Below are 12003 nucleotides of genomic sequence, written 5' to 3'. Positions count from 1 at the left end.
GGATGGTCTGTCCGCCCCTCTCCCCTCTCCATCCAACCAGCAACGACAGGGGACGGGCCAATCTGCAACCTTCGCCCATTGGCTGGTCCTTCCGTCCGTCAAATCGTCTCCCATCAGCCCACCCATAGGATGATCCGTCCGCCCATCACTCAGTCCCCATCCAATCAGAGCCTATAGGTGGGGGATGTCTCTCTAACCCTCCGCCAATTGGCCGGGACCGCCGTCAGTCTCCTCGTCCAATCAGCGCGGAAGGGGGCGGGATTTTGGGACGGTTGGTGCCAGATCTTTGGTTGGTGCATAGAACCGCCGCCATCTTGATCGCCGCCGCCATCACCGTCTCCTCTCAGTGAGTCTCTCTCTCCCTCTCTCTCCCCCAGCGTCCCCGCTCCGCTACATTGTTGCCGGGGATGAAGCGCTGCCGCCCGCCGGGGTCGGGGCCGCCGTGGGTGATGCGTTTGACCACCCCGTCCATTTCCGCCAGCGCCGCCATCTTGGCGCGTCGGCGCTCACTCGGGTTTTTTTCCGGCCGCGCTCACTCGGGCGTTTCCGGCGGTGATGACGCGGCTCAACTCGGACTCGAGCGTTTCCGGACTCGGCTCGTGGATGTCAGGCCCAGATTGAGTGTTTCAGTCACAGAGAGAGAGACAGAGAGTATGTGCTGGGTGACATTTTGGGGCAAGTCAAGTCACATTTAAAAAACAACTCTCGTTGGCCAAAGTACTTTACATTTGTTATAAGAATAGTATAAACAAACAAACCACATAATATATACATATAGAGATATGTCAGGGCAAGATTCAGTATTTCAGACCCTTCTTTGGTTTAGTTTAGTTTAGAGATGCAGCGCAGAAACAGGTCTTTCAGCCCGCGGAGTCCACGCCGGCCAGCGATCACCCCGTACGTACACTAGCACTATTTTACGTACATTAGGGACAATTTAACAATTTTGCAGAACTAGCTTGTTAATTCTCTGTGTTCCCCTCCTGCAGGGTTTAGGAGCCGCTGCTATGGACGGAGAGACGGGGATGTGAGCGGTCATTGAGGGCGGCCAGGGTGCACTTGAACACCCCCCCCCCCCCCCCATCTACTTAGCGTGAGGGCTGAGCATCGAGGGGCTGCGCTTCGATGGTTGACCACATGACGGGGCACAACAAGGAGAAGCGTTATGAGTGTGAAATTTGTGGCAAGGCCTGGCTGACCCGGAGCAAACTAGAGATCCACCGGCGAGTTCACACGGGAGAACGCCCCTTCGACTGCTCAGAGTGCGGCAAGACCTTCAAAACGGCGAATGAACTGAAGATACACCGGCGGGTTCACACGGGAGAACGCCCCTTCGACTGCTTGGAGTGCTGCAAGAGCTTCAAGACGGCGAGGACCCTGAAGATTCACTGGCAGGTGCACAAGGGCGAGACGCCCTATGCCTGCTCCACATGCGGCAAGGGCTTTGCCCAGTCGTCGGGGCTGTGGGTGCACCAGCGGGTGCACAGCAGTGAGCGGCCGTTCACCTGCTCCGACTGTGGCAGAGGCTTCAAGTCGTTGCCAGAGCTGAAGAAACACATGCTCATGCACACCGGGGAGCGGCCCTACACCTGCTCCCAGTGCGGCAAGGGCTTCACCTCCTCCAGCAGCCTGATGCAGCACCAGCGCACCCACACCGGTGAGCGCCCCTACACCTGTGCCCAGTGCGGCAAGAGCTTCACACATTCCAGCAGGCTGCTGATTCACCAGCGCACCCACACTGGCGAGGGCCCCCACACCTGTGCCCAGTGCGGCAAGGGCTTCACCTCCTCCAGCCATTTGTTGATCCACCAGCGCATCCACACTGGCGAGCGTCCCTACACCTGCATCCAGTGCGGCAAGGGCTTCATCTCCTCCGGCACCCTGATGAATCACCAGCGCATCCACACTGGCGAGCGCCCCTACACCTGTGCCCAGTGCGGCAAGGGCTTCACCTCATCCAGCAACCTGCTGTCCCACCAGCGCACCCACACAGGCGAGCGCCTCTACACCTGCGCCCAGTGCGGCAAGGGCTTCACCAGCTCCACCCTACTGCTGACCCACCAGCGGGTGCACACCAGCGAGCTCCCCTACATCTGCGCCCAGTGCGGCAAGGGCTTCACCCATTCCAACATCCTGCTGATGCACCAGCGCACCCACACCGTTGAGCGCCCCCACATCTGCGCCCAGTGCGGCAAGGGCTTCACCCGCTCCAGCAACCTGCTGCAACACCAGCGCACCCACACCGGCGAGCGCCCCTACATCTGCACCCAGTGCGGCAAGGGCTTCACCCGCTCCACCACGCTGCTGTCCCACCAGCGGGTGCACACCGGTGAGCGTCCCGTCCACAGCCCGGTGTGTGAAGAGCGCTTTGTCAGGGCCTCCCATGCCCTGTCTCACCAGCGCGTGCACACCAGTGGCCAGCCCTACGACTGCCCGTACTGCGGTGAGGAGTTTGACAGCTCGCGGGGTTTGCAGCAGCACCGGCGGACCCACGTCGGCGAGCAGCTGCTCCCACTGTGACAAGAACGCATGGGGGCTGCGTGAGCACCAGCAGATGCACACCGGAGAGAGACCCTTTGTGTGTGCTGAGTGTGGCAAAGGTTTCACCAACATGTCCAGCCTGTGGCATAACCGGCGTACCCACAGCGGTGAGCGTCCTTTCCCCTGCCCGTCCTGTGGTAAGGGCTTCACCCGCCTTGACCACCTGCTGGAGTCCACACCGGCCAGAGCCCCTTCACCTGCCCGCTCTATGGCAAGGCCTTTGACCGTTCCTCCGGCCTGCTGGCACAATGCCACATGGATAGATAGGCCGTGTTTAGGTTGACACAAAATGCTGGAAGGAATGGGTAACGTTTCGGGTCATTTCTTCAATCACCCATTCCTTCTCTCCAGAGATGCTGCCTGTCCCACAGTTACTCCAGCATTTTGTGTCCTTTTTTGTAAACCAGCATCTGTAGTTCCATGTTTTTAATCCATTCTGGTTAACCATCTCTGCACGTTCCCCAAAGCCACCACATCAGTCCTGTAATGGAGTGACCAGAACTGTATGCAATCCTCCAAATGCTACCTGACCAATGTCCCATAAAGCTGCACATATACATTCGTCACTCTCCCCAATTTCACCCCACTCGTACACAAATTCTCTCCACTTCACCCTCTCATGCCCCCCCCCCCCCCCTCTCTCACACACACTCCCTCTCTCGCAGAACATTGACTTCTCTAATTTCAGGTAATCCCTACCAAAGATTGATGGCATATAAGGTAGCCAGAGATAGTGGGAGGGTAGAGGATTGGGAAGCATTTAAAGGTCAGCAAAAAATAACTAAGAGATTAATTAAGACGGGGAAAATAGACTATGAAAGGAATTTAGCGAACAACATAAAAACTAATAGTAAGAGTTTTTATAGCTATATAAAAAGAAAAAGGGTGGCTAAGGTGAACGTTGGTCCATTGGAGGGTGAGACTGGAGAGTTGTTGGTGGGGAACATGGAAATGGCAAAGGCATTAAACGAGTATTTTGTATCAGTCTTCACCATAGAAGACACAAAATATATTCCAACGCTGGATAAACAGGGGGCGGTAGGAATGGAGGAGCTAAATACTATTAAGATCACCAAGGAGGTGGTATTAGGGAAATTAATGAGACTGAAGGAGGATAAATCCCCTGGGCCTGATGGATTACATCCAAGGGTCTTGAGGGAGATAGCGGTGGGGATTGTGGATGCATTGGTGATAATTTTCCAAAACTCCCTGGAGGCAGGAACGGTCCCAGTGGATTGGAAAATGGCCAATGTAACACCTATATTTAAAAAAGGAAGTAAACAGAAGGCGGGTAACTATAGACCGGTTAGTCTAACATCGGTGGTGGGTAAAATGTTAGAGACAATTATTAAAGAAACACTAACGGGGCTCTTGGATAAACATGACTTCATCGGACAGAACCAGCATGGTTTTGTGAAATGGGAAGTCCTGTTTAACGAATCTGCTCGAATTCTTTGAGGAAGTAACAACCCGGGTGGATAAAGGGGAACCGGTGGATGTGGTATACTTGGGACTTCCAAAAGGCTTTTGACAAGGTGCCACATAAGAGACTATTGCTAAAAATAAAAAATTATGGGATTGGGGGTAATATATTAGCATGGGTAGAGGATTGGCTAACAAATAGGAAGCAGAGAGTGGGGATAAATGGTTCATACTCGGGATGGCAACCGGTAACTAGCGGGGTTCCGCAAGGGTCGGTGCTGGGACCCCAGTTGTTCACAATTTATATAAATGATTTGGAGGAGGGAACCAAGTGTAATATATCAAAATTTGCGGACGATACAAAAATGGGAGGAAAAGTAGGGGATGAGGAGGATAGGAAGAGTCTGCAAAAGGATATAGATAAGCTAGGTGAGTGGGCAACAACTTGGCAGATGAAATTTAATACTAATAAATGTGAAGTCATTCACTTTGGGAAAAAAAATGATAGGGCAAGTTATTTTCTAAATGAGGAGGAGCTGCGTTGTAATGCAACGCAAAGGGATCTAGGGGTATTAGTACATGAATCACTGAAAGTTAGTATGCAGGTGCAGCAAGCAATCAGGAAGGCCAATGGAGTTTTGGCCTTTATTGCTAGGGGGATTGAGTATAAAAACACGGAGGTCTTGCTGCAGCTGTACACAGTATTAGTGAGACCACATTTGGAATACTGTGTACAGTTCTGGGGTCCATACTTAAGAAAGGATGTACTAGCCCTGGAGGCAGTGCAGCGAAGGTTTACAAGATTCATTCCTGCAATGAGGGGATTGACATATGAGGAAAGGTTAAGTAGGCTGGAACTCTACTCTTTGGAGTTCAGAAGAATGAGAGGCGATCTCATTGAAACATATAAGATCGTGAGGGGCCTTGATCGGGTGGATGCACCGAGGATGTTCCCAATGATCGGGGAAACTAGAATTAGGGGACATAGTTGCAGAATAAGGGGGGGCTCTTTTAAAACTGAGATGAGGAAGAACTTCTTCACCCAGAGGGTGGTTAATTTATGGAATTCACTGCCCCAGGGAGCAGTGGAAGCAGAAACTTTAAATATATTTAAAACTAAAATATATGGTTTTTTAGCTGCCAAGGGGATAAGGGGCTACGGGGAGAGGGCAGGGATACGGACCTAGGTATGGATAGTATAGTAAGACCTGAGTGATCTCCTGGACAAGTGTCGATCGCCTGGATTGGGGTCGGAGAGGAATTTCCCGGATTTTTTTCTCGAATTGGACCTGGGTTTTTATCCGGTTTTTTGCCTCCCCCAGGAGATCACGAGGTTCTTGGGGTGGAGAGGGGTGATAGCGGTATAAAGGGGAGGGTAGTGTCTTGTGTTCTGTGTCTTGTGTCTACTGTTTGTGGGTAAGTGTGTCTGTTTAGTGTTCAGCCATGAGCGAATGGCGGTGCGGGCTCGATGGACCTGGTGGTCTGCTCTCGCACCTACTTTCTATGTTTCTATGAGAAGGCCTACCGGGAGGAGGTGGCTGATCTAGCACTCTGGTGCCAGGAGAACAGCCTCCTCTTGAACATCAAAAAAACGAAGGAGCTGATCATGGACTTTAGGAGGGCACATCATCCGAGGACGTACACTCCATTGAGTATAAATGGGGATCCTGTGGATAGGGTGAACTGTTTTAAATATCTAGGAGTCCACATCTCTGAGGATATGACATGGGCATCACACGCTTCAGCACTCGTGAGTAAGGCAAGGCAACGCCTTTACCACCTCAGGCAATTGAGGAAATTCAGAGTGTCTCCGAGGATCCTCCAGCGTTTCTACGCAGCGGCGGTGGAAAGCATCTTGTCCGGGAACATTACCATCTGGTTTGGGAATTGCTCTGCCAAGGACAAGAAGGCACTGCAGAGAGTAGTGCGTTCATCCGAACGCACTATGGGCACTTCACTCACCCCCCTGCAGGAACTATACAACAGGAGGTGCAACTCCAGAGCAAACAAAATCATGAGAGACCCCTTCCACCCCTGCAACGGACTGTTCCAGCTGCTAAGGTCAGGCAAACGCCTCCGTTGCCATGCGGTGAGAACGGAGAGGTTGAGAAGGAGTTTCTTCCCAGAGGCAATTTGGACTGTAAATGCCTATCTCACCAGGGACTAACTCTACAGAACGTTTTTCCTTCCATTATTTATTATGTAAAAAAATATGTGTGTTATGATTGTGTTTATAATTTGTTTGGTTGTTTTGTTGTTTGTCTTTTGCACAAAAGTCCGCGAGCATTGCCACTTTCATTTCACTGCACATCTCGTATGTGTATGTGACAAATAAACTTGACTTGACTTATAGTGGAGCAAGATAGGCCACTGCTGCGAAATGCAATGGGCTGACGTGTAGTAGCAATGGAGCAGAACCTAGGCATTTTGTTGTCCATTTCAGTAACCTACCCGACTCACAGTAATCAACGTTGCTGGGTAACAGTTTGTGTGTGTGATATAGGGTTAGTTCATAATTCTGTTAATTCTTGTTAAATAATTAAATATTTATAAATTTTGACTGGTAATTTTATTTTTTAATGTTTTTTAAATCATTTATTTTTAAATGGCTCATATGCTGTGTTTGAGTTGATTTTGTATTACATTTGCACTCTGTAATTCATTCATCTAATCACACTGTTCACAACTGCAGTATTTGGGAAAATAATAGCAATTTGAAGATTCCAGTTTCTCGAGCCCTGGAATGTTGCTTAATGTTTTTGTGTCTATGGAGTTGTTTATCAACAATAAAATGGGTCTGGTCTTCCCAATAGCCAGAGAGTGGAATGAGATCTGTCTATAATGGTGGGGTTATCTAAATTAAATATTTCACAAAATTGAATTTGTTTAAGCAAGATTTACAAATGATGTATAACTGAAGGATGGTTTTATTCAGCGAGCATACAACTGATTAGATTGTGCTGGAAAGAACACACATATATGAATGTGATATAGATGTATATAATCATATAACACGCACATTTACATTTCTTCCGATTTTTATATACAATGATGAACTTTATTTCAGATTAGACAAGGAACATTAAATAAAAAAACATTGTAAACCTCCCCGCAACTTCACTTTGGTGCCTCGGCCGTGCTGTGGAAGGAATATCTTTTATTGTGATTTATTTTTCTTTTTAACACTGAATAACTGATAACGACACATTATCGGCATATGGCACCAATATTGCACCAACCAACTCAATTTTAAATAATTCAAATAGAAATCCATTAAAATGGTTACCACTTTTATTTCTGACATGCATAGTAAGATTTACATAATTCACATTATTCTGTGCGCGAGATATACAGGGTTGCAGTGTTCAGCATATCAGCTAACCAGTGAAAGTGATGTACAATTCAACGTATGTAACACAATGATAGCCCCACCCCTGCTTCACCAAAGAACAAAACGTCCAACGTAGATACAATAATAAATAAATCGCCATTTGCATTGTTTTGCGCAGCTAACAAATCACAATTTCACACAATGTACATAAGACGGCAGTTATTTGACAAATACTCCACAGTTTGGTTTAGGAGATCATGTCGGCGAGTATTCTGGACCCACTGCCGACATCTGGAATTACAGAAAATATCATGCAGTCAATATGTTCTTATTCTGCTTTAAATAACAGGTAGAAAGTAAATGCTCTTGAGAAAATGTTTACAAGGATATTGCCATGAGGCAACTAGCACCTATTTCAGCATTATCAAAATGACGTGAAGTTGGGAAAAGGGGAAGTACAACGGGAGGTACACAAAAATGCTGGAGAAACTCAGCGGGTGCAGCAGCATCTATGGAGCGAAGTACAACGTAATCTGGGCTTCCTTGTACATCAGTCTATGAAAGTAAGCATGTAGGTACAGCAGGCAGTGAAGAAAGCGACTGGCATGTTGGCCTTTATAACGAGGAATCGAATATAGGAGCAAAGAGGTCGTACAGAGCCCTGGTGAGACCACACCTGGAGTATTGTGTACAGTTTTGGTCCCCTAATATGAGGAAGGACATTCTGGCTATTGAGGGACTGTCATATGCTGAGAGAATGGAGCGGCTGGGCTTGTACACTCTGGAGTTTAGAAGGATGAGAGGGCATCTTATTGAAACATATAAGATTGTTAAGGGCTTGGACACGCTAGAGGCAGGAAACATGTTCCTGATGTTGGCGGAGTCCAGAACCAGGGTCCACAGTTTAAGAGGAAGGATTATGCCATTTAGAACGGAGACGAGGAAACACTTTTTCTGACAGAGTGGTGAGTGTGGAATTCTCTGCCTCAGAGGGCAGTGGAGGCTGGTTCTCTGGATGCTTTCAAGAGAGAGCTAGATAGGGCTCTTAAAGATAGCGGAGTCAGGCAACATTGGGAGAAGGCAGGAACGGGGTACTGATTGGGTATGATCAGCCATGATCACATTGAATGACGGTGCTACCCTCCAGTCCACAGGAACTGATCCTGAGTCTATAGAACATAGGAAAATTATCACCAATGCATCCACGATTTCTAGAGCCACTTCCTTAAGTACCCTGGGATGCAGACCATCAGGCCCTGGGGATTTATCAACCTTCAGTCCCATCAGTCTATCCAACACCATTTCCTGCCTAATGTGGATTTCCTTCAGTTCCTCTGTCACCTCAGATCCTCTGGCCTCTAGTACATCAGGGAGATTGTTTGTGTCCTCCTTAGTGAAGACAGATCCAAAGTATCTGTTCAACTCAACTGCCATTTCCTTGTTCCCCATAATAAATTCACCTTTTTCAGTCTTCAAGGGTCCAACTTTGGTCTTAACTAATGTTTTCCTCTTCACATACCTAAAGAAGCTTTTACTATCCTGCTTTATATTCTTGGCTAGCTTACCTTCGTACCTCATCTTTTCTCCCCGTATTGTCTTTTTAGTTATCTTCTGTTGCTCTTTAAACATTACCCAATCCTCTTGCTTCCCGCTCATCTTTGCTACGATGTACTTCTTCGCTTTAATTTTTATACTGTCCCTGACATCCCTTGTCAGCCATGGTTGTCCCTTTCTCCCCTTAGAATCTTTCTTCCTCCTACTTTGGTGGCAAAAACAGGAAAGTAGACTGTTACCTGACTGGTGGCCGATTAGGAAAAGGGGAGATACAACGAGACCTGGGTGTCATGGTACATCAGTCATTGAAAGTAGGCATGTAGGTGCAGCAGGCAGTGAAGAAAGCGAATGGTATGTTAGCATTCACAGCAAAAGGATTTGAGTATAGGAGCAGGGAGGTTCTACTGCAGTTGTACAGGGTCTTGGTGAGACCACGCCTGGAGTATTGTGTACAGTTTTGGCCTCCAAATCTGAGGAAAGACATTCTTGCCATAGAGGGAGTGCAGAGAAGGTTCACCAGACTGATTCCTGGGATGTCAGGACATATGAAGAAAGACTGGTACTGTACACTGACAATGACAATTAAAATTGAATATGAATCTGAATCTGATTTATACTCTCTAGAATTTAGGAGATTGAGGGGGGGATCTTATAGAAACTTAGAAAATTCTTAAGGGGTTGGACAGGTTAGATGCAGGAAGATTGTTCCCGATGTTGGGGAAGTCCAGGACAAGGGGTCACAGTTTAAGGATAAGGGGGAAATCCTTTAGTACCGAGATGAGAAAAACATTTTTCACAGAGAGTGGTGAATCTCTGGAACTCTCTGCCACAGAAGGTAGTTGAGGCTAGTTGATTGGCTATATTTAAGAGGAATTTGGATGTGGCCCTTGTGGCTAAATGGATCAGGCGGTATGAAGGCAGGTATAGGATACTAAGTTGGATGAGCAGCCATGATCATATTGAATGGCAGTGCAGGCTCGAAGGGCCGAATGGCCTACTATGTTTCTTTGGTTTTATCTCCAAAATTCGAGCTAGATCATTTGGTTTCTGAAAGGTATTCGCAAGGGCTGTTAAAACTGCCTCTTCCCTTGCACTACTGTCTGCTATTACATCTGCCCATGCTGCATGTGTTGGATTTCCTTCAGGGTCTGTACCGCTGACGTGACTTTACAGCGAGTGTCTTCAACCTTCAAGCTCTAGGGCAATCACCTGGAAAACCTCGAGCTGTATCGACCGTCAGCAATGAAACCGCGAGCTGGATCGACCGACCGCACACATACACAAACGCATGGCAAAGACGGGGGCCAGGGAAAGTGGGGGAGCACTGTCTGAAATTCACACCCGCGATGAATAGGAAGGTAAAAGACGGCTGCACAGCGTACGGTAAGTCCTTTAGAGAGTGCGGGGGGGGGGGGGGGGGGGGGGGGGGGGGGAGAAGGAGAGTAGACATTTTTAAGAAGCCAGACAAAGTTTAGCGGGCATTTAACATTAACGGTCGGTTTTCCTTAGTCCTGGAAACTCCAATGAGCCAATTAAAATGCCCGGTCAGCGAAGGATATTGCCTACGGCTGCCCTTGACTGCCTGTAACTACATATCGAAAGACATGTAATTTCTGTTTGTGCCTGACAGACGTCTTTATTATGATTAAATTCTCAAGATTGGTTAAAAGCATTTTCTGCCAATTATACATTAACCACTGAGTTCCCAGTACCTTCACGAGACTCTTCCCCCTTCTTTTCAGTTCCAGATACCACTCACACAGGTGAGGACTCAAACCCTCATAGGCTCACCCACGGGCTTCATCCTTTCTACCTGCTTGATACCGGGCGTCAGCGCGTGTACGCTTCACGCTGGAAGTCGATGCCAATCTTTAAAGTGCCTTTCCAATTTGCACCCTAAGCAACGATGCAGTACTTCACCTCTTGGTACAGTTCCGACCCAGTCCTGTATATTCAAATATCCAGCCAATCAGATATCCAGCCAATCAGACGTCCAAAACCCCTCAGTTACTTTTTGGATATCAGCAGAACTTAATGATACCTGACTTTTGGATTTTGTAACAGCTGTTGACTAATTCTGAAGGGCCTTATACCCCAAAAGGCAAGGATGCCCGCAGTGCTTACTAGACTACAGTTCTCAGATCTTGTTGGGAACCCCAACACAAGCGCACGAATGATCGATCCGCTCTGACAAGCAAAGATGGAAAACTATTGCGAAAAACCGGAACCGATTTCTCCCCTCGCAATCTGGAGCGGCTCAACGCCCCGATCACAAACTTATGTCTGGGGGTCCATTCAGATCCCGGACGAGCCCCCAATGTAATTATGCTCCTAGGGCTAACCCCCCTTAGTCTAGTTTAGTGAAACACTGAGTCAAGCACTGGACCACTAAACTCCGCGGGTTCGATCCTTGTCTCTACTTGTCCGAGCCCTTCAGCCTCGGGCAAGCAGACATCTCAAAAAGGTTACGCAGTCCCAAGTGCCTCTCCAGAAGATCGACAACGATCCTAGTAGGGATCACTTTTTATAGGTCATCGGACCCTGTGGGGCCTATCAGCAGAGGCTACATGGAAAAACAACTCCTAGCATCCATCCAGCCAACTGAGACAAAAGCACACTGGATAGCCATCCAGCCACACAGGATAGCACACTGGAGTGGAAGGCAACCTCATCACCATTACATAGCTATATCATTTCCTCAGATAAACGCTGTCCAGGCTCTGAGCTCCCCAATGGAGCACGGATGAAGCTCAACAGCCTTGGTACTGGAGTTGGGCGTTTCAATGCCAGCGTGTGGAGATGGGGGCTCCGCCAGAGCCCAGCCTGTGAATGCGGAGCAGAACAACAGACAGCCAGCCATGTCATCTCTGAGTTCCCGCTCTACCACCCACCAAATGGAGCTCAGGGCCTGGCAGACATTGACGCAGAGACACCAACCTGGCTGCTCAACACCCGGCTTGAGATCTAACTATTCCTTTGGTTTGCGTTTCATTTGCAAGAAGAAGAAGAAGGACCCTGTGGGGCAGAACTACATGGGGGTGGCAGCCCCAACAAACCAATCACACATATCGATCACCTTATGCAGTAGTTGACAGTTCCCCAACCCAATTACAAAGTACCCCATTACAATGTTTCTACAGAAGCTTCTGGAAGGA

The 12003-nt window shown here is 48.3% G+C and overlaps 1 protein-coding gene across 1 annotated transcript; it reads left to right on the top strand.

The window, feature by feature from the left end:
- The first annotated feature begins 235 nt into the window (after positions 1 to 235).
- Positions 236 to 6529, top strand: LOC129694098 (zinc finger protein 229-like). Its single transcript, XM_055630825.1, has 2 exons — positions 236 to 346; positions 990 to 6529. Exon 2 carries the CDS (start codon positions 1126 to 1128, stop codon positions 2518 to 2520), a length of 1395 nt encoding a protein of 464 aa, XP_055486800.1. The 5' UTR covers positions 236 to 346; positions 990 to 1125; the 3' UTR covers positions 2521 to 6529.
- Positions 6530 to 12003: the final 5474 nt, after the last annotated feature.

This window comes from Leucoraja erinacea, unplaced genomic scaffold (genome assembly GCF_028641065.1).
Source record: "Leucoraja erinacea ecotype New England unplaced genomic scaffold, Leri_hhj_1 Leri_540S, whole genome shotgun sequence".
In the NCBI taxonomy this organism is placed as follows: Eukaryota; Metazoa; Chordata; class Chondrichthyes; order Rajiformes; family Rajidae; genus Leucoraja; species Leucoraja erinaceus.
This window is presented reverse-complemented; position numbering and strand designations above follow the sequence as displayed.